The 25,219-nt window shown below is 49.2% G+C and overlaps 2 protein-coding genes across 2 annotated transcripts in view; one reads left to right on the top strand and one right to left on the bottom strand.

Annotated features, from left to right (window-relative positions):
• Positions 1–2,456: 2,456 nt before the first annotated feature.
• On the top strand, positions 2,457–4,770 carry gpr160 (G protein-coupled receptor 160). The gene is made up of 2 exons (XM_030363623.1): positions 2,457–2,655; positions 3,432–4,770. The coding sequence occupies exon 2, from the start codon at positions 3,465–3,467 to the stop codon at positions 4,398–4,400; it is 936 nt and encodes a 311-aa protein (XP_030219483.1). The 5' UTR covers positions 2,457–2,655; positions 3,432–3,464; the 3' UTR covers positions 4,401–4,770.
• Positions 4,771–8,672: 3,902 nt separating this feature from the next.
• skila (SKI-like proto-oncogene a) overlaps positions 8,673–25,219 on the bottom strand; it is a 34,104-nt gene continuing 17,557 nt past the window's right edge. Inside the window, exons 3-8 of the mRNA XM_030363622.1 lie at positions 19,323–19,412; positions 18,767–18,855; positions 17,117–17,259; positions 14,482–14,879; positions 12,961–13,191; positions 8,673–11,121 (exon numbers count right to left, since the gene is read on the bottom strand). Coding sequence (XP_030219482.1) covers positions 10,837–11,121; positions 12,961–13,191; positions 14,482–14,879; positions 17,117–17,259; positions 18,767–18,855; positions 19,323–19,412 — 1,236 coding nt within the window. The 3' untranslated portion in view covers positions 8,673–10,836. The remainder of the gene's footprint in view (positions 11,122–12,960; positions 13,192–14,481; positions 14,880–17,116; positions 17,260–18,766; positions 18,856–19,322; positions 19,413–25,219) is intronic.

The following is a 25,219-nucleotide window of genomic DNA, read 5'->3' on the forward strand; positions in this document are numbered from 1 at the left end:
TTAAATAGTTTGTGTGTTATGTGTTGCATTGTATTTCGTTGTCCGTTATGCCAGTTGTTCTATGTGCATGTATTGTAATGTTCTTATTGTCAATCAGGGTGGGGGCCTGCACGCGAGTGAGACCGTGTTGGGGGTTGCCGGGGTAACCGGGGTTTGTTTGGGTGTCGGTTTTCTGCCGTTGGTTACAATGTTACGTTTTTCAGTGACCTGGTTTTGGTTCATTAAAACTACCTTAAACTACTAATGACTCGACATCATTATGTCACCAGCGAGGTCGTTACAGTATTATGGAAATAGAAAAATGAAAAATAAAATAGTGGATAATGTAGGTTGTCTGGATAATTGTAGGCGCTGCACCACACCTTGCTCCCACCTTCCCACTCATCGGCTGAGGCTGAGCCAATAAACCGGTTGAACCATTTAATCTAGCCAGTCAAGGTTCAAATATGATTAAAGTTTACCTTGCCGTTTGGAACGTGTGACTTGGACGTAGACGATGCACTTGAGGCTGTATGAGGAAAGTCTAGACCATTGCATTAAGTAAGGTAAATTCCCTAATGTTTTATTATTTCTTTCAATTTGCACATTTGGCCGTGCCCGGCCGTACTTTGCCGCGCTGGTTTGCTTTTCCACTACCAGTTTAAACGCGCCTGTGACGTGCCCCGCCGCGCCCGACCGTGACCGAGTTTGCCCGAGATGGACCATCCTCAAAGTGGGCTGCTGTGACGTCAGCCCTGGTTGCCTTTCAATATGTAGGAATAAAGACCTAATACAATAAACGGTGCGTTCTTGTGTATGAGGCGCATCGCCATGCACGACGAGTGTACGGCTACCGTTCTCAACAGCATGTTTCTTTATTAGTCGTTCGTTAAGCCTATTTAAGGGTTTATCAGCTAAGGGTAATGAAGGTTTAATAGAACATGCAATAGGCCAAGCGCGTCATCGGTTAAAGACAGACCTCCAAGCGGGAAGCCGGTTGTTATAAAGAACGCAAATCCCAGCCACGCTGGGATTTACATTTCAGTACCGTGCCAAGCAAGCCCTCTATTAAACGAGACAGGCTGTAAAATAATGTTGGTTTGACTGGGCATATTTGAAAAGGTAGGCCTATTTCCCACTAGCCTGGGAACAAGACCAATGTGCGACCTCGAAAAAAAAGATCCAAAAGGTAGAAACCGAACAAACAAACAAAATACAATGTTTTGATGAACAGGTCGAAGTATAATTTAGGACCATTGAATTCCTCGATTCCCTTATTTTAGTTGGACCAAAGGGGTTCCAGCCCCCTCCCCTGGTGCTTAGGCATGGTATTCCAGTCTTTTTTTACTTTTCGCTGTTCCGTACTGTTCTCTCTATTCCTCTGCAATAGCTCTGGTTTGGCAGTTAGTCTGCTGCACAATGGGGTATACATTTATTCAGGGTGCGATTTGCCGGTGGGGATGGTGGGGATTATCCCCCCTCTGGTTTACACGTCCTACCCTCTGCTGAATTATTTTTATCCTCGGTGGGGATAAAAATTATCCCCCCCACCCAAAGTATTTTCACCATTACATCGTAATAATTAACAACCAAAATACACAGGGTCCGTCTTCATTTTGATTGTGCTGTGATTTTGATCTACCGGGAGCGAGTCAGAGGCGTCGCGCGTGAGCGCAGGCTGGATGACAACGGGATAATCTCTGCCGCCGCCGCTCTAAATCCATCAAACTGGCCATCTGATGAAGACGAGCGCATCCTCTACGGCGATGAAAAACTTCTCGCCATACACAATACTCTTGCTGTTGAGGCCGCAACCAGTCCCATACTCCTGAAGGAGTTCGATGAGTTTAAATGTCACGGTGTCACAGGAGAGAGCATGCGCAAAGTTCTCACCGCTGTCTCCACGCTCCTAGTGTGCACAGCCGAGTGTGAAAGAGGTTTCAGCGCCATGAACCACATTCTTGCAGATGGCAGAAACAGAATGAATGTGTCCACACCGCACAATCTGCTTTTCATCTCTGTAAATGCACCAGATGTTGCTTCCTTCCCGGCCCGCAGATTTGCAGAGATGTGGTTGAAGCAGGGTCACCACGCTGCTATCGATCCGCCAACAGGAAAGCAAAAAAAAGAGGCTGAAGTGCGTTATCAGAGCGGACTGTTTTCGTAGTCTGACCTACAGTCTACCAGATTAACCGATAAAATAAAAAAAAAACGTCTTGACAGCACATTGTGGTATTTCATATTTTCTGTTGAACTGATATCGGGAAAAAATATATATATTTTTTTATTTGGCACATTTAAAAACAATTTTAGCTATGAGAAAATATTTCTGCAAATGCAGTGGTTAAGTTCACGTTCAAAATAGGCCTACCGCCTACGTTATGAAGCCTAAGTGTAAGGTTTAGATACACAAGGTCACAAGATCAACTGTTTTCATAAGTTTTCACACTGTTGTGTGGTTATTTTTCCTGAATAAAATGTCTCTCAAAATTATCCCCCCCTCTGGTTTTTTCACAAATCGCACCCTGCATTTATTCGTATGTACCTTTCTGGCAAGCCACACCTTGTCAACATAGGCTGCTGGAAGGAAGGCTGCACTGCTCAACGTCGCAAAAAAAAGGCAATACATGATGATGGAAGCTATTGTTTAGGTGACCTGCATGAGGGCAACAAAAGGTAAACTAAATACATTACATGTGTTGTCTTTGTCTCTCTCATTGGGTCCCGTCTTGTCTTTTGTGAGTGGACTAGTTCACAAAAAATGAGTTTGGAGAGATCGAATTATTTATTGCTGGTCGTGACAGCTGCAGTCTGCTTTAGCAGGTGCTGGATACAGGGCATACAGCAGTATGCAGACACCTGTCCTCTAGGCTAGGCCGCGTAGGGTTTTCTCAACATAAAGTGCCTAGAGAAGAACAGATTTAAAGTAGTCCTTGTTAATTGCGGTCTCTCTGTGTTGTTTACAAGAAAGTTGGGTGTAAAATTCGTTCAACTAGTTGTACCAATTTTTTAACGTACAATGAACCAAATAGAAAGCTTTTTTTTTATCTAGGGCAAATAAAAGATGACATATATATTTCAATAATTTATGTTATTTGTACTGCTTCCGGGAATATGAATAGCTTATTATGAATAGGATAACAAAGATATCTCTATTTCTATAAAATACCGATTTTTGTATTGTGGATCCCATGCTAATGGATAGCTATGGTCAGTGTGCTTGAGTAACGCAGAGCAACAAAACAGGGATGAAGAGTAATTTTGAAAAATTGTCGTTCAATGTTTATGGAAAGACTGCCAACAGGGCTTAAGTTCACATTCTGTTGCTCTCCATGGGAATTCTGACTATACCAAAAAAGGCGGAAAAAAATTTGAGGAACCAGTTTCCTCTCTCTGCTTCCGTGTTCAAAAGTAAATAATTGAAAGCGGATCATTATTAATCTCCTCTACAGGTGTGTAACACTCGGGCAGAGCTCAGCTAAACCATGCACATTTCAATCCCCTCCATCCTCGTGTCTCTCGGGGTGAAGTGTCTCCTGAACTGGGTGATGGTGGTCTCCCAGAAAAAGGGGAACATCTGCCGAGGCTTCATGGGGGTCTTCGGCGTGTCCCTGGCGCTGGTCGACACCGTTCTGACCCTGTCCCTGACCGCCCTCCACTTCCAGGCTGACGGAGTTCTCTTGGGCGTGCGTCTCACCAGGCATCACGTGTGCCTGCTGTCTCAACTCGCCGGACAGATCTACGGCGTGTTGCAGTGGCCCGTGGTGGTCCTGGGCTTCCTGGATTGTTATGTGACGTTGAGTGGCCAGGGGACATCCACCACCACCACCACCATCACCGCCAGGCTCCACAGGGCGGCCCCTGTACCTGCAAGCACACTGCTGTGGTGCTCAGCCCTGATTTACCTGTTTTTGCTGTCAGATTTCTACCCGGCGTTGGGCGAAGAACACCCATACCAACTGCTCCGATGCTGGGTCTTCCTGTCGTCCCAGGTCCTTCATGTCGGCACGGTGATCGTCCTGGCGGTTGCCTGTGTGCTGGCATACTTGCACAAAGAGCACAGGAGGATTGTCAGACACTTTAAACCTCGGCTGCCGTCGCCCGGAGAGCCTCTGACGGAGAGGGACCGCGGAGCTCTGTCCAGGAGGGATGTTGTTCAGCAAGCCTTGACGACACTTCTTGACACGTGGACTTGGTTCCTGGTGGGGCTGGCGGCTCTTTTGCTGCTGCTGCCGGTTGGAATACCGGGGTACCTGAGTCTGAATGTACCCTGGCTCTGTTTCCTGAACAGTGTTTTGACAGCAGTGGTTCTAAGCGCAAGCTGTCCAGCCTCCAGGCTAACACGAGGCCTGGCCGCATTTCCGCTGGACAGCTTCTGTGACTGGAGACTTGGTTTTGCTACGGGGACAAATGGAACATAGCGACCATGCAGCATCACAAAGGGGAAGCACAGACCGGCAAACCTCAAAGCTGCATAGAAGGCAGCAAAGGGGGGGGTGGGAACTGACACACCTAATAAAAGTGTTAATGGTCTTATGGACACATAACATTTTTTAGATGATATGTTACTCTTGCTTTTGTATTTTTCCTTGACTACAGGAATGTACCTTTTGGCTTTATACTATTTTGGTCGAGTCAAAGTGCCTTATAAGGACATTCAGAGGGAGACATAGCTGAAGGCCGGATGTGGTTGTTGCATCAGACTGTTGACTGGAAACTTGATATTTCTCTCTCGCTCTATATATATATATATTTGTTCTATATGACATATATATATATATATATATATAGAGAGAGAGAGAGAGAGAGAGAGAGAGAGAGACAGAGCGAGAGAATTTAATCCTGCAATTGCAGACAAGTTGTGTAATGTGATTAGGATTCTAATAAAAACTTTTATCAAAAACAAACAAGTGCTATTGCATTAATAACCTCTTGTTTTCTGTTGTTTACTCGGCCTGGCCACCTGGTTGTGACTTCTTCCTTCACATGCCAGCCGCCAGCCCTTATCCTTTAGATAACTTTTCATATACCTTGAAAATGTGCCTGTTGATCCATTTATTGCTTACTTTATAGCACAAACTGGTTGAGTGTTAAAATCCTATCCAAATATTTGATGGTTAGGCCTTTATATCGACTTTATAAGCAGGAGTCTAAGGCCATGGGTTGAAGTTACGTTAAATGAACGTATATCTAATCCAATTAACAGAGGATGTTAAAGGAATTAATTCATGCCGGCTTAAGGAAGAGAAATCATGTGAAATAAATGTTTGTGTACGTGATGCGAAACACTGATGTGAAAAAGGTAAGAAAGACAACACAACATCACTATGACACTACAGAACTTTACTTGAATTTGATCCAAGTGCATTGTCTATACAGGATATATTTACAGTATGTGAAATCAGGGCAGGGCAAAAATATTGATGTCAACAAAAAAAGGAAGAAAAAAAAACACTAGATACAACTGAGGTATTAGCTAAAAGCATTTACAGGTATGTCATTTTCTAGTAAATATGAATCAGGATAAACGGTTAAAGATGCAGTGTCGTCTGCTTATAAAACAACTTTTTTTTTCTTCAATATATCACAACATGAGGTAGGAGAACAGTGTCTCGATTCATGCAAGAACAAACGCCTCATCACACGGCTTGGCAACAACGTATGCAACGGTCATACACGGACACTGCTGTTTCACTTTCAGAAGAGCATCGCGGGAGAGTCAAAGAAAAAGAAAATGAACAAAGCCATAAATATATTCATATATATATTTTGTTGAAATCTTTCTAGTAGTTTGTATGTCGGTAAGGGTGTATAAAATAAAAAAAACAGTGTGCCCTTTTCCTAGTCACCAGTCGCGCACGCGATGCATACACTCGAACGCAGCCTTGTTTGTGCTAGCTCCCTCTCTCTCTCTGTCATAATGAACGTCATAATGCTGCTGGCAGGAAACGTTCGGCCAGCAAAAGCCACGCCCAGCATCAACAGTTCAGAGGTCACCTTGCATGTGCGTAGAGGGAGTCGGAGATAGAGTGTTGTCTTGTTAAGATGCCATTATGGCCTTTACCACCGTGTGGTGGTCGGGGGGGGGGGGGGGGGGGGGGGGGGTTGGTGCGGACCCGCCATTCAAATGGCCAGGTAAAGCGTACCTTTATCTCAGTGAGTAAGGTCAAAGTCTACACCCCTATAGAAACTCTGTACAAAGCATAGCCAACATCCTACCACCCACCACCACAGGGTGCTGGTGGACCCAGCACATTGTTTTACAAGTTACTCCTAATCTTTTACATAATGTCAAATTTTTCATCTTTCAGTCCATTTTCTCAGCATCACATACAATGGATGCAGATATAAAGCGACCCCTCCTGGTTCAAAATGGAACTGTCATGAAGGAAAAAATATGAAAACGCAGGGATACATCAGACATACCCCTTAATTTTTTTTTTTTAAAGAAACGGGTAACTTAAGTTGACTGCTGAAGGAGGTAATTGTGGCATGAGCAACACTAATACTGATAACAGTGTGAGCAATGTCATCTCAAAAACACCATTCTCTGATAGCACATACCGTGTGTGTGTGTGTGTGTGTGTGTGTGTGTGTGTGTGTGTGTGTGTGTGTGTGTGTGTGTGTGTGTGTGTGTGTGTGTGTGTGTGTGTGTGTCAGATAGTGCGACAGCAGGCCACAGATACAGGAGCCCCTCCATTTTCAAACAGCTCACCGTGTAGACAAATTGCCCCTACCCTCCCACAAACACACACACGAACGCTAAAAGATCCATACTGTATCCAAATCACGCAGCCCTTCATTTTGAAGGCCTCCTCTTTTCTCTCGTATAACCCATTCTCTTTTAAAGATCGATTTAAAAATTGAGATGGATATAGATATACTATATCTATCCATATATCTCGATATAGATATAGATATAGATAAAGGCCATCCACTTTAAGTGAAAGTGTCATCATGCATGTGAACATAGTCAATAGCGTGTGCCTTTGCCAAGGTGGGGGACACCGTGAACATTTTAAAAACAGATCAAATTACTATTCAACAGGGTTCAACAAAACACAATTTTGATTGAAAACATGCAAAAAAAAAAGTAAATCTCAATTTCCAAATGCAATATTTTTTTTCTTAACATTTTTTTATTTTTACTTAGGGCAGGGGTTCAGCTGCCTTAAAACAAATCCTGGAGCTTAATAAATTACAATTTAACAATCTATCAAGATGAAATCCACAAAAGAAAGAAAGAAAAGGATCAGTTAAGAAAAGGGTGGAGAACTGTGAGAACGCAGACCTTTCTTTTCCTATTTTCACCTGCGTGTTCTTTCCCACATCTCAGAACAAAATTATGCTTTCCATTCCGCACACCAACTGATGCTTGTCGCCGATGGCAACAGTGAAACTCTGGCTTTATGTTTTTTTTTTTCGTTTTTTTCTCAACTTGGGGTACAAAAGGAAAAAGAAGAAAAAAAAATCGGAGGCAACTTCAAGCCTCGAATATCCGTTGTGGTCCAGCTATTATAACCTTTTGAAGATTATTTATATAAGAACATAGTTAATATATTAATGACTAGTGTATTTACAAAGTGAATATAAATCTTTAGTTACTACATTAAATATCTTTTTTTTCCCTCATAATTCATCAGGAGAAATGAATGGATGAAGGTTTCGAGGGTACATTAGTCGTGGAGATTCGCTCTCCTGCAGGAACCATGTCGGTCACAGCAGCAGCGGGGAACACCTGTGTCGTGCGCTCTCTATGGCTGTCTTCCAATCCCCAACCGGCCACTGCCTGGGCATTACAGTCTGCCATTAAGATAGGATCACTGTGTATGAACGTCTGCGTTCTGAGGGCCGGAGCACAGTGGAATGTCTACCAATTTGCATTTAGAACAGAAGCGTAGAAAAAGAAAAAAGCTTCAGTTAAGCCAAGGCCAATCCCCTTCTGTTTAAACAATTATTTGTACACACGCTCGCACAGATACACACACACACACACACACACGCACACGCACGCTCGTGCTTGCGCTTGCTCGGATCGCCTTGAAGGAGATAAAAAGCACTTTTTGCCTGGCAACTGACTCAATAACAGTCTCTCTCTCCCTCAGTTGGAATGTCTGCTCACCCTCTTGGGCGTGTAGAGAACACTGTGCCGAGCTCGCCGCTGCATCCAGAGGGGATGCCGAGCTGAAGCTGCTTCTGTGTGTGTAGAAGACAGAGAGGGGGGAGGGGGGGGGGGGGAGCTTTCGAGAAAGGGGGCAGTAGTAAATATAGGGGGCCCCCGGGGATCTAGTACAGAAGCCCCAAACCCCTACACTCCCCGCCTCCACCACCGCCTCTACCCAACAACAACAGCTGCCTCTCTTTCTGGCGGCACCGACATAAAAGGGGGCACCCCCAAACCCCCCGTACCCCCTGGGGGTGCAGGGCCACCCAACCAGCCGCCCGGAGATAGAGCTGAAGAGAGGGAGATGAGAGCAGTGGAGGGGAGAGAAAGAGAGGGGGGGGGGGGGGGGGGGGGAAGAGAGAGAGAGAGAGAGAGAGAGAGAGAGAGAGAGAGAGAGAGAGAGAGAGAGAGAGAGAGAGAGAGAGAGAGAGAGAGAGAGAGAGAGAGAGAGAGAGAGAGAGAGAGAGAGAGAGAGAGAGAGAGAGAGAGAGAGAGAGACGGCCCCTACGCGCCGGGCCCTCTGTTTCGCCTCTCTTCCGCTCGCCGTTACAGTTTGTTCAGTCAGGCGGGATAACGGCAGGCAGTATGCGCCCCCCCCCCGCCCCTGCTATAACTCGAGGGCCGGGAGGGACAGCGCAACTGTTTTTCACCTGGGAAGCGCATACCCCCAGCGAGACGACGCTCAGACAAACGCCACCCGCTAACAACTGCCCAATAATACCCCACGCGGAGATGGAAAAAAAAAAAGGGGGTAAAAAACCCTGCATTGACCGACCCTGAAGCTTTGATCAGCTTATGGGAACGCCGGCCCCCTTTGTGAGCTCTGAATGCAGGGATTGCAATTACACACTTGCATGTGTGTGTAAGTATATTGTTATGTGGGGAGACACGTACCCAACCCAAACCCTCCTCCCTTCCCCTCCCGCCGAATATCGCAGGCATTCCAAACAAGATTACGGCTCGCTTTTTTTCCATCACTTTTGGGGGGGGGGGGGGGGGTTCTATCCAGTAATATTATTTTCAATTAGTTTTTACACATTGAAATTACTTTTTTGACGTTTTTTTTGTTGCGGTCGAGTGCACGTTCAATTGTTAGTTCTTTTATTGGTCAGGGGCGGAAGCAGGGGGAAGTGGTGTGTGTGTGTGTGTGTGTGTGTGTGTGTGTGTGTGTGTGTGTGTGTGTGTGTGTGTGTGTGTGTGTGTGTGTGTGTGTGTGTGTGTGTGTGTGTGTGTGTGTTTGGGAGAGAAAGAAAAAAAAGAGTGATCCCTGACAAAACAGGGGCACAGTGATAACTGTCTGGTGGATCACCGCCAAGGCGAGAGAGGACCGGGGTGGGGGGTGGGGGGGCCCAACGGTCGTCTCACCTACACACAAGACCCCCCCCCCCCCCCCCCGCGCACGGTGAGAGGTCTGGGAGAGAGACTCTGGGAGGCGGGGGGTGGAGGGGAAACAGGAGGTGATGAAGTGGGGAGGCCAGACGGACTGTTTGGTCTACGGCGGGGGCCATGGCGCTGCCCAGCACTCAGACCGGGAGAGGGAGGAGGAGAGAGAGAGAGAGAGAGAGGGAGGGAGAGAGAGATGGCTAGTCTGAACTAGACAGTGATCCAAACCAGGGGACCGGCCAGTAGCTACGTCAAATTCACTTGCACTTTTAAAAACTCACTCGCTCCACAAGGTCCACACTGTCGGCATATTTTCATGAGGTTTTCATAATATCTGTAAGGTTGATTTTCTATTTTATACAATAAATGTTTTTGTCCCACCCCCTCCCCATCACCCCAGCCCCACTATATAAGCTTTGATGTTCTTTTTTTTTTTTTTACTTTGTCGTAATACACATCTAGAACTCATGTTTCTTTCTTTGCATTGTATAAAGGAAAATAAAATGCGGGAAAAAAAGAAATGATAGAACTGCACATCGTTAAAAGGGTCCATGCAGTTTACTGCATCCGCTGGTACTCTTGGGGGGGGGGGGGGGGGGGGCCTTCGGCGGCCCGTTATGTACAGAGAGTCAGGGCACGGGGCCCGCCGGCGTCACGGGGTCCTCCGTGGCTCTCCGGCCCCTGTGCCAGGTAGTACTATGAAATGAGGTTCAGGAGGGACTGGAGACCCGTCGGTGTACGTCCGTGTCGTCCACCCGTTTGAGTTCTCCGTCTCTACGGTGGAGTGGGGCTCCAGGGGTCCAGAGGAGGAGGTGTGAGGGCAGCGGGGGGGGGGACGGTCGGACGGGGGGGACGGGGGACGTGGGACGGGGGGGGGTGAGCTGGTCTGAAACTGACCCAACCTCCTCGTCGTGTAAAGCAGCAGTGTTTCTCGTTTTCCTCCATTCAGTAAAAAATATAAATTAAAAAAACAAAAACGTACATCCCGGAAAAAATTATATATTTAAATACCGTTTGGGAAAAGCGTGGGGGGGGGGGGGGGGGGGGATTCGGAAAATAAGGGTTTAAGTGGAGGCTTAAATAAAAAATGTAAAGTCAAACCATCTCCGGTAGGGAGAGGGGGAAACAAACGTTAGGGTCAAACTAAAAACAACACAAAGAGACCAAAGGCCCCAGGGGGGGTTGTGGGGGGACCCCTCTTTCTGTGTCAGGGCAACATGTTTGTGGGGGGGTCGGGGGAAGAAGAGGAGGAGGTGGTGGAGGTGGTGTAAAGTTAGGGTGGGGGGCTTAGGGGTGGGTGGGTATGGCAACTACTCCGGGCCGACTTCGGGGGCCTCTGCGCTCGAGGAGGAGGAGGAGATGGGGGGGGTGGAGGAGGAGGGCGGCGGGGAGTGGGCGTGTGGGGGCCCCGTGGAGGGGGTGGGCGGGGGCGAGGGGCTGGGGCCGGAGGTGGGGGGCACGTGCCCCATCTGCTGCTTGAGCTGGACGATCATGCGCTCCAGGTTCTCCCGCGCCTCCCGCTCCTGACGCAGCTCCTCCTGCAGCTCCTGCCGCTCCGCCTCCGCCTGCTCCAGCCGCTGCCGCAGCTCCGACAGCTGGGGGAGAGAGAGAGGGCGAGAGAGAGAGGGCGAGAGAGAGAGGGCGAGAGAGAGCGGGAGAGGGAGAAAGAGGCCCGGAGAGAGGGAGAGAGGGAGACCCATTAGACAACATGCACGTGTATTCATGCTCGAGAGCTGATGGCCACACACACACTCTCCTGCAGCCAGACAGTACGAGTTTGTCCCCAGAGAGAACACAGAGAAGGGGGGGGGGTGGGGGGGTGGGGATGGACAGGGGGACATTCCAGCCCTTGAGATCTGGCCTGCTCCTGTCTGACAACAAGTCCAGTGGAAAGCCAAACAAAGGACCTGTGTGTGTGTTTGTGTGTGTGTGTGTGTGTGTGTGTGTGTGTGTGTGTGTGTGTGTGTGTGTGTGTGTGTGTGTGTGTGTGTGTGTGTGTGTGTGTGTGTGTGTGTGTGTGTGTGTGTGTGTGTCAGTGGCGGCTGGTGGTTTTTAAAGTGAGTGAGGAAGGACTGCGCGCTTGGTTGCCATTGGCCTGCTTGCACTGTTGGTGTATGGTGGCATAAGAATGTGAGACTCAAGTTGTTTCAGGGTGTTTTGGTGAACTACAAAATAGCAGGGAGGGAGTTATGTGAACAAAATGTATACAAAGCCACCAGTGGCATCACTGTAATTTAAGAAGGAAAGGATGCAAAGCATATTAGTCAAATCAGGCCTACTATTGATTTGTAAAAGTAAATCAAAAAATATGGGCCTATCATTGGGCCTATTTTTGCCCTCACTGACTGAAGTTATTTAGCTATGTTTATTTTCAGTTACAATTGCTTGTAATGCTACCAGTAAGTCAAGCGTACCTAGCAAACCATGTAGCACTCACAACACTGACGTTGCCATTACTTCTGGTGACCTTGATTTTGGGAAGTGGTCTACCTCTTTCTTTGGTCGCTAACTTAGCACTGTAACTGAATGAATGGAATGCTTTTTGTAATAAGACGTTAACAATGTCCTCCGTTTCCAATGTTTCCATTGTGCATTTAGGATCTCGCTATCGCAGATTTCACTTGCTCTGCGTCTCTCAGACTGAGCACCGCGGCAATGCAGACCGGGTTTGCTATCGACAGCGTTGCCAGATTGGGCAGATTTCCCGCCCAATGATGATCTTTCCAGCCTAACATGGTTAAAAGTAGCCCAATTGGGTGGGAAATCTGACCAATCTGGCAACACTGCTCAACATCCAGGGATCCTGCTTATTGGTTCATAGCGCAGACGGATAGATTTTTGCGCGAATCAGACCCCTTAAGGTCCCACCCACTCAGAGGAGGATTTTCCTCCTCTCTCCCATTGAAACCCATGTTATCCACCGGCCGCCAGTACTTTCGGGAAAATGAATGGGAGTCAACGGAGGCGGCGGGAGGACATTCCTCCCTGAAGTAATTGTCAATAGGCGATAGGGGGTGCTAATGTCCCTTTACCCAGGGAAACGAACATTATATATTCAAAGGCAATAAAGTAGTCATATTTAGGGGCATTAATTCATTACAATAGTCTGGGCAATCTATATATTTTTTTCTCAACAATGTTAGGGAGGATCTTCCTCACTCTCCTCAATGGAGAAGCCTCCACTGGTGTGTGTGTGTGTGTGTGTGTGTGTGTGTGTGTGTGTGTGTGTGTGTGTGTGTGTACGCGCTAAGCTCTCCCCCCCCCCCCCCCATGTGAGACGTACTTATCTACTTAGGCATACGGGCACAAAAGACAAGGCGGCCGAGCCAGAGCGATGGCCGGGAGCTCCCATGTCAAATAGTTTTCAGTACCATACACACATAAACATAACCCCAGGCTCCCCCCCCCCCGACCCCCGACCCCCTGGCCTGTACCTGGGCGGCGTAGTGCGCCTCCTGCTGGTGCTGGGGGCCTGGTTCGCAGGCGCAGGCCTGCTGGCGCAGCAGCTCCAGCCGGGCCTCCAGCTCCTGCTGCTCGTGGTGGGCGCGGGCCAGCCGGCGGGCCTGCTCGCTGTGCACCGCCTCCAGCTCGCTGCGGAGCTCCCGCTGCTCGGCGCTCAGCTCCCGCAGCCGGGCCGCCTCGCCGCCGCGCACCGCCTCCAGCTCCTGGAGGGACACCAGAGAGGGGACGGGGGACGAGGGGGGAACAAGCAGGGTTAAGACGGGGGACGGGGCGGGATGCAAGGCTTGTAGTTAAGTCATTACGTCGTCTTGAGGGGCTGATTTCGACCGAGTCCCCTGGAGGTGGATAATGTGGCGCTAAGCAGGGCGGGGGGGGGGGGGGGTTGAGGGACCGTGTGTAACAGGGAGCGTGTCAAGCGTTGATGAGGTGACCGCGCTGGCACCAGGTCCCTCACCTGTTGGTGCTCAGGGTAGGCTGTACCAGTTCTCTCATTATTAATCTGCTAATATTTAATGAGGGAGTTTATACTGTGGTTGATACTCGACTCATTATGATTTTTTTATTTTGCTGTCAGAGATTGAAAGGTTCAGTACACTAAATACAACATATTCTTCTTTAAATATATATATATATATATATATATATATATATATATATATATATACACACACAGTATATATACTTTTTTTATCTCATTATCTATGATGGCCTAGAAATGCCAAGAAATCGGTGGAAAAAGGACATGCCAATATCCTAATGTAACGGTTTAATTTAAAGAGTGAATGCAGTCGGCTCTCATGTAGCCAATGGGTTCAGCATTGCGAGGGCATATAAAAAGAGAGAGATGGTCAGAGTTATTTTATTCCCTGATCGTTTATCTTGTCCCTCTCTTGACTGTGCGAGCGAGGCGTTCTCGTAAGCATCCTTTCGTTCAAACTCTGTAAAGAATTGTACTGAATTGATTTGACATTTCAACGATAAGTTGTGGAGGGATTCGAACACCCGAGTGCCGCAGATCTATCTCCTTCATCGTGAGCACCAGCACGTTTGTTCCCTTGGTTATTATTCTGCAACTAGGCCTAATTATAACAGGCATGTAAAAGGTCATAAAAACACCAACTGATCTCGAACGGCAGCGCACGCGACCTGACCGCGCCAGCGTACACTGATGCCGCGTGGAATCGTAGAATTATGAAAAGATTAAATAAAATAAATAGAGGAGGCGCTATTTGGGCAACTCTTCTTCCACGCATAATTCTACCAATACTGTATGGCGTGCTTTCGCAGTTAATATCATGATGGGCAGAATGCTTTTCTTGGGAGTAAAACAAAAAACAATTCAGCGAATTCTATTTCTGGTGCCGACTGCCAAGTACAACGACGACTTGACTGGTCGACTAATCCCCAACATCCCCCCCCCCCCCCCCCCCCCCAATCCCCCCATCCCCTCATCCATCCATCCATCCATCCTCAGACCGAGGCTTCCGGCTCACCATCTCTAGCTGGAACTGCTTGTGCAGCGTGGAGTGCAGTTTCTCCTGCTGCCTGCTGTACATCTGCATGATCTCCACCACGATGCGGTCCTTGTCGTCCTCCACCACCGCCGACGCCCCGTCCTTCGCCGACGCCTCCGTCGCCGGTGGCGGCGGCGGCGACGACGACGTCAAGACGGCGGCGGTCGCCGTCGACGACGACAGAGCGAGGGGGTTGGAGGGCTGCGGGGAAGGAGGGGGAGGAGGGGAGCAGGGAGAGCAGTGGGTGGGGGTGTGGGCGGCTTTCTTGCGAGCGAGGCTGCCGGTCTCCATGGAAACTGCCTGGGCCAGGCGCTCCCGCTCCGCTGCTGGGTGCTGCGATTTGGCCTCCTCTGCATCGGGAGGGGAGGCGTGAAGGTCTGAAAGAGAGGGGGGGGGGGGGGGGGGACAGGAAGTGTGAGGCGGGCTGTTACCGCGTGCGCACTCTCCCGCCCACGCTCGGTGACACCCTCGCAAGCACTGACGCTCCCTCCCTCCCTCCCTCCCTCCCGGCCATCCCCCTGCCGCTGTGCGGAGATGCACGGAAAAAATAACTACTACGCACACACACAAAAGAACCAGCGAACACGCCATTATTCACCTACAAACAACTCCTACGGAGACAGAGAGAGATAGACAGAGATGGAGAGAGACACAGGGACAGAGACAGAAGCAGAGAGACGGAGAGAAATAGACAGGGACAGAGGGATGGACAAAGGTACAGAGACAGAGACACAGGGACAGAGGTAGAGACAAAGGGACGGAGAGAGACATGTACAGGTATTGTGCTGATAAGAAGTCTTCATCTCCCCCACTCTATCCCCCGCTCCCCAGCACGCACACGAACACACACCCCCCCAAGGGGGACGTCATGGGGAATAGGATCAAACGTCTCCCACATATACACATCCACCATTACTTCACACACACACACGCACAGTTTAAGTGTGTGCTTGATACGAGTGCACGTTTGTTTGTCAGCATGTGATTGAGGTTTGACAGTAACGGTTGATCTTTACATCACCGCCATGTTGGCGGATGCGTTGGGACCTGGGTTGACATGTATGCACGACACACACACACACACACACACACACACACACACACACACACACACACACACACACACACACACACACACACACACACACACACACACACACACACACACACACACACACACACACACCTCGGTAGACTGTTCAGGGGGGATTTTACCAGACTAATGTATTCATATTTATGTGTGTTTGAGCCCTCGCTGCACAGCATGTGTGGCAGAGCTGGGTTGGTTCATTGATGGACTCCAACTGACTTGCACGCATACGAAAATACACACGCACACAAACATACACACACACATAAACACTTCCTTCCTTTTCCCCAAGGAGTCCTAAACATTACATACGCACTCAAACAGAGGCTGCCAGGAGACACTCTGTAGCTGCGTGCAGGAGAATCGCCTGAGATTTGTGTGCAGTGTGCGCATACAAACACACAGACAAACACACACACACAGTGAGTCATACAGAGAGTGTAAGACAGCTTGGAAGCAGGGAAGATATGATGGGGGGGAGGGGGGGTAAAAAAAACGCATGAGGATGATAATAGCATGAGAAGGATAGAGACAGACAGACAGACAGACAGACAGACAGAGAGAGACAGATGGGATGAATGGATAAACGGATGGAAGGACGGACGGATGGATGGATGATGCGAGTGCTGCCGCCGGAAGGGCAGCCAGCCGGAGGAGAAAGAGCCACAAAGAGGACGGATGGGGAAGTATTTGTCAGCAGGAGAGGAGGAAGAAGACGGAGACGAAGAGAGAGAGAGAGAGAGAGAGAGAGAGAGAGAGAGAGAGAGAGAGAGAGAGAGAGAGAGAGAGAGAGAGAGAGAGAGAGAGAGAGAGAGAGAGAGAGAGAGAGAGAGAGAGAGAGAGAGAGAGAGAGAGAGAGAGAGAGAGAGAGAGAGAGAGAGAGAGAGAGAGAAGGATGGGGGACTGGGGGGAGGGACAGAGAGGAATGGACATCCAAACAGCCAGTCAGACCCAGCAGAGAGAGCCACTCTCCTGTGGCTCTCCGGCACACGCCCCCTTAATGCAGACATGTAGACACTGGAGCCTACAGGAGGTCATGTGAAACCCACCCTGCGCGCGCAGCGGGAGGTCGTTGCCGTTTCCGCCGCTCTCGGTCATCAATAGCCCTGTGCCCCCCCAGAGCCGTTATGTGAAGGTCAATGCACACGATTGTGTGTATAGCTGCAGGGCCACATGTGATGCAAACCTGTGATTATGCAGATTATATGTGTGCGTATACGTGTTTCCTCAAGATCGGCAATGCGATCATGTACTGAGATTATAAACGGATACGAAAATATGTTCCTTAATCAAGATCTAGCGGGAAGCAGGGGGTTTGCGGGGGCTTGTGTAGCTGCGCAGGTGTGAGCGCAGGCAATTCTGTACCTTTCAGCGCCCATCGCCAAAACTTAGCGAGTGAGTAGGCGGTACGCAAAACGCTGCTACTACCGTACACTATTCCAAGTGCCCCCTATAAGAGCGTACGTTTTTGTGTATGCGTGTACGTGTGTCTGCGTCATTGTGTGCACGTGTGTCTCTACTCACCCATGGGGGGCTCATCGTGGGCGGGCCCTCGGCGACTGTAGTGCTGTTTCAGGAGCGTTCCCAGCATCTCGGCGCTCAGCTCCGCCTCCCTTTGCAAAGACACATTGGGCGCGACCATCTTATCGTACGTGTACAGGTAGTAACTAGGGCGGGCGAGAGAGGGAGAGAAAGAGAGAGAGGGTTGTTACTATAGCCCTGTAAGGAACACGCCTTAACCAATCATTCACTAGCAGTGCCTCAACCTCAGCATAGTGTGATTGCACATTGGAAGATGGTGACATGTTTTTCTTTTTTTATTGTATCAATTTAATTTCATTGCCAACACATTGACGACGTTCAGTGAAACCAGCAAAGCCGTCCAGCCCACGCCAATAACTGTGGCTTTATAGTCAGGGCAAACAATTTAAATTGTTTCATTGGTCCACAAACCATCTACGGCCGTGTACAGTCTCCGCGACGCATTTGAAGACCGCGCAAGAACAACGGACTTCCAAATGGACGCTCTCCTTATCGCGTATAGACAGCTCCCCGGCCTGGACAGACCACCCCCTCCCCGAAGCTTATCACCCTCGTGCAGGCTGGGATGGGCCGCCCAGCGGCTGGTTGCACGGAGAAACCCTGGGACTGCCGACGCCGCTCCCTCACGCTAGCGGGGCGGCGCAGGCATGCGGGCGGCGCAGGCATGCGGCCGCGCACGTGACCGCGAGCGAGCTAGGCACCGCCGTGGGGCCGCGGCCCCCGGGTCGCACGGCCCCTACGCACGTTTGACTCCCTGTCCCCGGGAGAGGAGGGCAAACCGCTGAGGCTTCGGACTTGAGAGGCGGAGCCTCCCTCCCTGCCGGGATTAAATAATGCAAGCGCTCTTGTTCCGACATGTGCCGTGGCGCTAATGGATGTTGGTGGGAACGCTGAACGCTCCGGGTCGCGTTTCGACTGCCGGCCGCGGCTTCCAACCGCGCAGCTGTCGCACCGCTGGATGCAGGTGGCGGAGGGTTTTTTCCTTTTATTTTTGCCGTGTTTGAACGGGGAAAAAAACGTAAGGGAGGGAAGGAGTGGCCTTTAATCTCTGTACTGGCCAATGGGTCTGGCCGGATGCGTGCACTCCCCCCCCCCACCATGGATGGAGAGAGCTGAGTCACGTGTGGCCCAGTGGGCTAGTGTGCTAATTCCAAGCCCCCTTTAATCTGGGTCAGGCTGCCGAGCAGAGCCGGCTGGCTGACAGCCTTGTAATAACATACAGTCTGGCAGAACCCAGAGGGAAGGAGCAGAGGTGGGAGAGGGAAGGGGGAGGGGGACGCGGAAGGGGAGTCGGCTCTGATCAAGCCACGGCAAAGGAAAATGCATATTTGTGTTCACGGGAATACTTGGCTGAATGTGTTAAATAAACCAGTCGATTTGGGGATGTGTCTTCATGCCTCGATATTAAACTGTAAGCCGTAATTGAAAGGAAAAACAACAACGAAATAATGAAATTAGCTCATTTGTATTCGTCTGTTAGCTTGAGAGGCTCTTTGCGAAGCAGATAGAAGTGTCCAATAAACCAAACAAGACCTTTTCACATTCAATGAGTTATTACTACACAAAGTTCACAAACAAAATCAATTAAAAAAATGGGTCGTCTACAGCAGGGCACTGTGGGTAATGTAGTACCTTGGGTGGACCATGGTAGGGTGTCCAGGCTCCTCTTTGATTTCGGGGAAAAGACGGTTGAAAACCATGCTAGGCATGGCTGCTTTACCCTGTAAAACACACACAACGTACCATCTTTGAATAATACCTCAGCCTTTCCTACATCCCCTGAAATTGTTTTACAGCAGAGTGCCACTAAGCATGCGATACATTAATGTCGGTGAACACACACACACACACACACACACACACACGTGCTGCACTCATACAGTAATAATCTAATAGAGCTAATATATTCATACGTGGATGAAGGCTCATCCATCACGCCAGGTGTGTATGTGTGTGTGTGTGTGTGTGTGTAAGTGCGTGTGCTACAAAAGGAGATAATCATGACAAAGAGGCTGGGTTTCTCGTTATGCGAGCATGTTAGCGTGCACCACGTTGGGAGTGTTTGTGAAAGAGGGGGATGTGCGAGGCGTGCACGTACGATGTGTGTGTATGTAAGAGCAGGGTGGACGCACACGCCATCCGTTAGCAGGAGAGGAGCCTGTCACTCTTAATTGGCCATGGGTCTTACCTTCCTGGAGGGGTCTGCCTCGGACAGCTTGCCCCCAGCGGGAGGCCTCCTCGCCTGGCTCTCCTCCTCTTCCTCCTGGTCCATGGCCTTCTGGAAAGCACAGACAAGGAGAGAGGGACAGAGGGTTAGAACACGAGGCAGAGAGAGAGAGAGAGAGAGAGAGAGAGAGAGAGAGAGAGAGAGAGAGAGAGAGAGAGAGAGAGAGAGAGAGAGAGAGAGAGAGAGAGAGAGAGAGAGAGAGAGAGAGAGAGAGAGAGAGAGAGAGAGAGAGAAGAGAGAGAGAAGGTGTGGAGCAGACCATTACAACCAGGGGTTAAGCACACGCCAGAGTGAGAGAGACACAGACTGACTCACACACACACTCAGAGAGAGAGAGAGACAGAGCAAGAGCGAGCAGAGAGGAGATCAGACCGAAGGATATAATGGAGATGCATTATGATCCATTTCAACCTGCCAAGCAATTACAGAGAGATGGAGACGGAGAAAGTAACCGAGAGGGAAAGGGAGAGATGAACGGTGCGGTCGCAGGAGGTGTAAGAAATGGAGACAAATGCTCCCAAGCCAACACTGAGTTTGAGCGGAGTGAGCGTGACGAGTCCAACAGGAAGGGCACACCGTAGACAGTATCAACACAGACACAGGGCCGAGAGACACACTCGGTTTAAATTAAGACACGGAGACGGTTGGACACTCTCTGCGAGACAGTGAAAAAAAAGTGTGTGTGTGTGTGTGTGTGTGTGTGTGTGTGTGTGTGTGTGTGTGTGTGTGTGTGTGTGTGTGTGTGTGTGTGTGTGTGTGTGTGTGTGTGTGTGTGTGTGTGTGTGTGTGTGTGTGTGTGTGTGTGCCATCGTTGGAGCTCAGTGAATACCAGCAGCGCTACCAGTGCACTTTTACACACACACACACACACACACACACAGTTGTGCTGTGCGCATGTCAGCAAGCGTCATTCTCTGCACACTGAATCCAGGCCACGCTCAGCGAGAGGCCAGAGGGTGATGAGTTTGATGCTTATCTGTAGTAGACAGGCTTCACTGCCAGCCTACATACACACACACACACACGAATACACAAATGTATACACACACACACACACACACACACAAACGCGTACGTACATAAAAAAGGTAGCTGAGGCACTGCACTGCCTCAACTAAAGACGACTGACAGACAGACAGGCGGGGAGAAATGGACAACCGGTCGAGAGAGTGAGAGAGGCATGAGAAACCAGGGAGAGGGAGCAGCAGAACAGGAACCTGGGAGAGAAGAAAAAGTTGCAGCAGACATCAATAATGGACTGCGTAGCCTTATACGGGCCTGGCCGTATCTGCGTCATCGGCCAGACCTGCGTGCGTTGCCACGCCTCTGGCGGGCAGACACAACATGCCCCTCACAACAGAACCCCCCACCGCGTGCGGAGCGAGCCCCCACGATGTGGTGCATAATGAGAGGAGACAGGTTTGGGTGCCGTGAACTGAAGGATTTCCCTCCGTGGCGTGTCAGCTAAGAGCGCCTGTCAATTTCCAGCCGCTAAACAGCCGGGGAACAATAATGTCCATTTACTATGACGGCGAGGTATAGGGCAGAACACGGACACACTAACTAGTCATCCGGATCCCGCTTCCTCCCGTGTGTGTGTGTGTGTGTGTGTGTGTGTGTGTGTGTGTGTGTGTGTGTGTGTGTGTGTGTGTGTGTGTGTGTGTGTGTGTGTGTGTGTGTGTGTGTGTGTGTTACAAGTCCATGGAGGCAGGAGCACTGTGCATGCACATGGTAAAGCGCCCACATCATATGCATATGCCGACCCACTTGCATTTGCGTACGCACACGTGGTGGGTGTGGGTGGGTCGGTGTGTGTGTTTTATGCATCCTGGCAGGATGCCTAGGAAAGGGGGGCTCGTCTGTGAACTGCCTTTCCTTGTCACATATTTTTCTCTCTCTCTTGTCTCTGGGAAACAGCACTGCAGCAGTGGGGGAGGAGGCGAGTGGGGGAGGAAGAGGGTGGGGGAGGAAGAGGGTGGGGGAGGAAGAGGGTGGGGGAGAATGATAGACTGGAGGTATGGCGGAGACGGCGGAGTGAAGGCTAGCGCTTGCGTGCATGTGCGCGCGTATGCACATGCGCGCGTGTGTGTCAAACTAAGCCACTGCAGTGTGTTGTCAGGGCAGGTACCACCAAATCAATTGCCATTCTGTGTGTGTGTTTGTGTTTGTGTTCTTGTTGGGGGTATACAGACATTAACCACAGGTCATCTAGAGGTCCCCTATATGCTTGACCTCTGCAGTAGTGGTAATGGGGGTGACAAGACCCCTTATAGAAAGGTGTGTGAATATGTGTGAGCGTGTGTATGGGAACAGTAGGCAACATGGAGGCATTGGGATGTTTACTGCGTAGCTGTATTTATATCAAAGATATCTGTGTGTGTTTCCATGTGTGTGTTTCCGTGTGTGTGTGTGTTTCCGTGTGTGTTTCCGTGTGTGTGTGTGTGTGTGTGTGTTTCCGTGTGTGTGTGTGTTTCCGTGTGTGTGTGTGTGTGTTTCCGTGTGTGTGTGTGTGTGTTTCCGTGTGTGTGTGCGTGTGTGCGTGTGTGTGCGCGTGCGCGTGCGTGTGCGTGTGTGTGTGCGTGTGTGTGTGTGTCTAATGGTTGCACGTGCTTCTAGCTGCGTATCAAACGTGTCTGACAGATGACGGCTCAAAGCCCGCACACAGACACACGAACACACAAAGACACAAACGTGCCGTCCCCACCTGCTCATTATTCCTTCAGCTGCCGAGGCAAACTGCTTCCTATAATCCCGAGTGCTTAATTGGAGTGTGTATAGTGTGCGAAACATTACCATAGGATACCAATTGCGGCACACAGCAAAACAGAAATGGTTAAAATAAAGCTGAAAATACAACTTGCTGTTGACCACAGATCACTTTATTACGATGTAGTCTGAAACAAGTAAAGAGATTTGATTTGAATGCAGATGGCAGATGTCTTTCTCTGGCGTCCATCTTTGATTTGGCCAACTTAATACTGATCCTGACCAGGTAATCCGGACTGATAATGCCATCGATTAGATTGTTCTAGTGGCAAGAATTTTAACCTGAGTTTTCATCAAGAGACGTTCCTTATACTTTTTTTATATTTAGAAATAATATAGAAAACAAATAGATGTACCAATACTACAGTCCATTTACTAACACAATATTGCCAAGCAAAATATTGCGATACTATGCAGAATCGATTTATCCCCCACCCCTAACCCAAGTATTTTCTAATCTACCCTAAGCCCCTTCTTATCTAGGGTGAGTTGCTTCTGTCACACACACACGCACACGCACACGCACACACACACACACACACACACACACACACACACACACACACACACACCCCTTACTCGTCTTTAGTCAAGTTGAGGCTTGCCTTGTGACAATAGAGATAAGCATTCCAGGCAATCGCTCATCTGAACTCCGGTCCTGTTTCTTCCCCCCCCCCCCCTCCCCCAAAGGACACACTCACACAGCAGACATTATGGCACACAAATGTCAAAATCCACACACATGTTATGCACATACACAGTGCATTACACTGCCTGCCAGTGACAAGCAGCCACACAATACACACACATAACACAGAGACACACACACTTTGCAGTGACCCATTTGCACAGACTCAGTATGCTCCAGAGACCCATCAGTGCATGTGCAAACTCTCCAGCAGACACATCAGTTCTGCTGAGTGTGTGACGTGTGTATGCGTGTGTGCTAGTGTCTGTCTGTGGTTTAGTCCAATTGTGGTGACATCCAATAATAATGAGCAACACGCCACTGTATCTCTGCAAAACCAGTAAGCCTGTATGGGAAAATGAGGCAAATAAGGGGATAGTTGAATGGGACTCCATTCAACTATCTCCTGGTGGAAGCCATGAACAACTCAACTCACACAACTCACACACACACTCAATCGCAGTAGACCTCCCACCCACCCAAGGCATACCACACCCACCTCACGTGTACAACCCAGATAGCAGCCATTATCAACACGCACACAATTGTTATTGGTGAAAGAAATGTGTCTCGGAAGATATTTTTTGAGTTCTTGTGTTGTTTTTATTATTCATGTAAGGGGAGAACCTTTATTTATAGCCACGATTAACAGACAGAGTGTTCTGCATCCGCGTGCGTGTGTGTACACATGCTAGGAGGGCTATAATAACTCATGTAGCAAACATGGTCGTACTTCAAGTGGGGATAGCACTAGTAAATTATTAGGAGAATGGGCTACTTAAATGATAGCTCGTTGCACATCACACTTACACCCCCACCCGCAACATGAAACAGACAGAACCGGACGCAGCGGCCGAATAACAACTCTTATCAGGATAAATACGAGGAGCGTGCATGCTGTGGTCTGACCTTTCAGCCCAGGGCGCAGGACTGTGTGTTGGGAAACATTAGAGTCTGGAGGAGAAAAACACAAGAGCCTGATGTGCCCCGTACACAAACACATAAAACACATGCACAAACTTTGGCCTCGAAAAGGATAGTCTCTCTCTCTCCCTCTCTCCCTCTCTCCCTCCCTCCCTCCCTCCCTCCCTCCCTCCCTCCCTCGGCGCGATGCCCCCTCCAATTCTTGCCTGAGTGGCAGTTAGTAGAAGAAGAGAAAAAGAAGGAGGGCTGGCTTCCCCCCCCCCAACCCCCAGTCCTCTGAAGGAAGTAAACAACCTTTTTTTGGGTGCCTTTATAATTCTCTCCCAGACAGTTAGACAAGAGGAGGAGGAAGAGCCACATGAATGCACGCAACACACACACACACCCAAACACAGTCACACACGGTTACGCCCAGTCTGTTTTCTAGACCACATCCTGTTCTGCTTTGGCTGGGGAGTTTGTCTAAAGTTCAGGCTGTAATCAGGACAGACAGACAGACCGATCGACCGACTTGCAGAACTACCGTACTTGCTGCAATAGCTGGCATGGGGCCAGGGCATTTTTCCCCTCGGCGTGTGACTGACTTCTAAAAAGGGGATGTTATTATATTTCTATTTAATGGTAAAAAGTTTACATCTTTCATCTTCTTAAAACGTGGGTTTAATATCGAGAACATTATTATTTATTAACACAGACGGTGCTGGTTAACCAGATGTCCCTGTACGACCAAAAAAAATACCAGTCAATGCCGTCCCTTTATAGTCATAGCCCAACCGCAGGCAAATACAGCCTTGTTACCTTAGAGCTGCTTTGTTCAAAAACAAAGATAAGGCTAGTAAACATTGAAGTGTGTACCCTTAGCGTATTGCTCTCTCTCTCTCTCTCTCTCTCTCTCTCTCTCTCTCTCTCTCTCTCTCTCTCTCTCTCTCTCTCTCTCTCTCTCTCTCTCTCTCTCTCTCTCTCGCTCTCTCTCTCTCTCTCTCTCTCTGTGTGAAGTTATGCGATTATGGGTGTGTGTACTTGCTGCGGATTGGTTTGGATTCAAAAGGCAGTTATGTGTCAGGTGTCCCTAGAATGGCTAACCCAAGACAGGGTCCCTAGGGGAGGGGGGGAACAGACGGCTAGACAGGGGTGTGAACTGTACAGTTCCTAATGCCCCCACCTTCCCGCCGCCCCACACACACACACACACACACACACACACACACACAGAGCCTTAATCCAATAAGCCAATTTTTCACGGAGCTGGGTTTGGAGAAGCACTCCACTTCAGCTCAACAAAAAATCTATAACAGCTAGCAAAGCTGTAATGCATGGCAAAATATAAAGAATTTTACAGGAACTCTCTCTGATTAACTCATCGCAATGAATTTGTGTGCGTAAGTGTGCGTCTGTGTGCTCCAGACCATTTACCAGGTGTGTTACCACAGTCTGAATGGCAGACACAGAATTGTGTTTGTTTAATGTCTGCAATAAAGCA

Source organism: Gadus morhua, chromosome 8 (genome assembly GCF_902167405.1).
Source record: "Gadus morhua chromosome 8, gadMor3.0, whole genome shotgun sequence".
In the NCBI taxonomy this organism is placed as follows: domain Eukaryota; kingdom Metazoa; phylum Chordata; class Actinopteri; order Gadiformes; family Gadidae; genus Gadus; species Gadus morhua.

Coding starts and splice junctions, on each gene's coding strand:
- gpr160 (XM_030363623.1), top strand. CDS start 3,465: ATGCACATTTCAATCCCCTCCATCCTCGTGTCTCTCGGGGTGAAGTGT.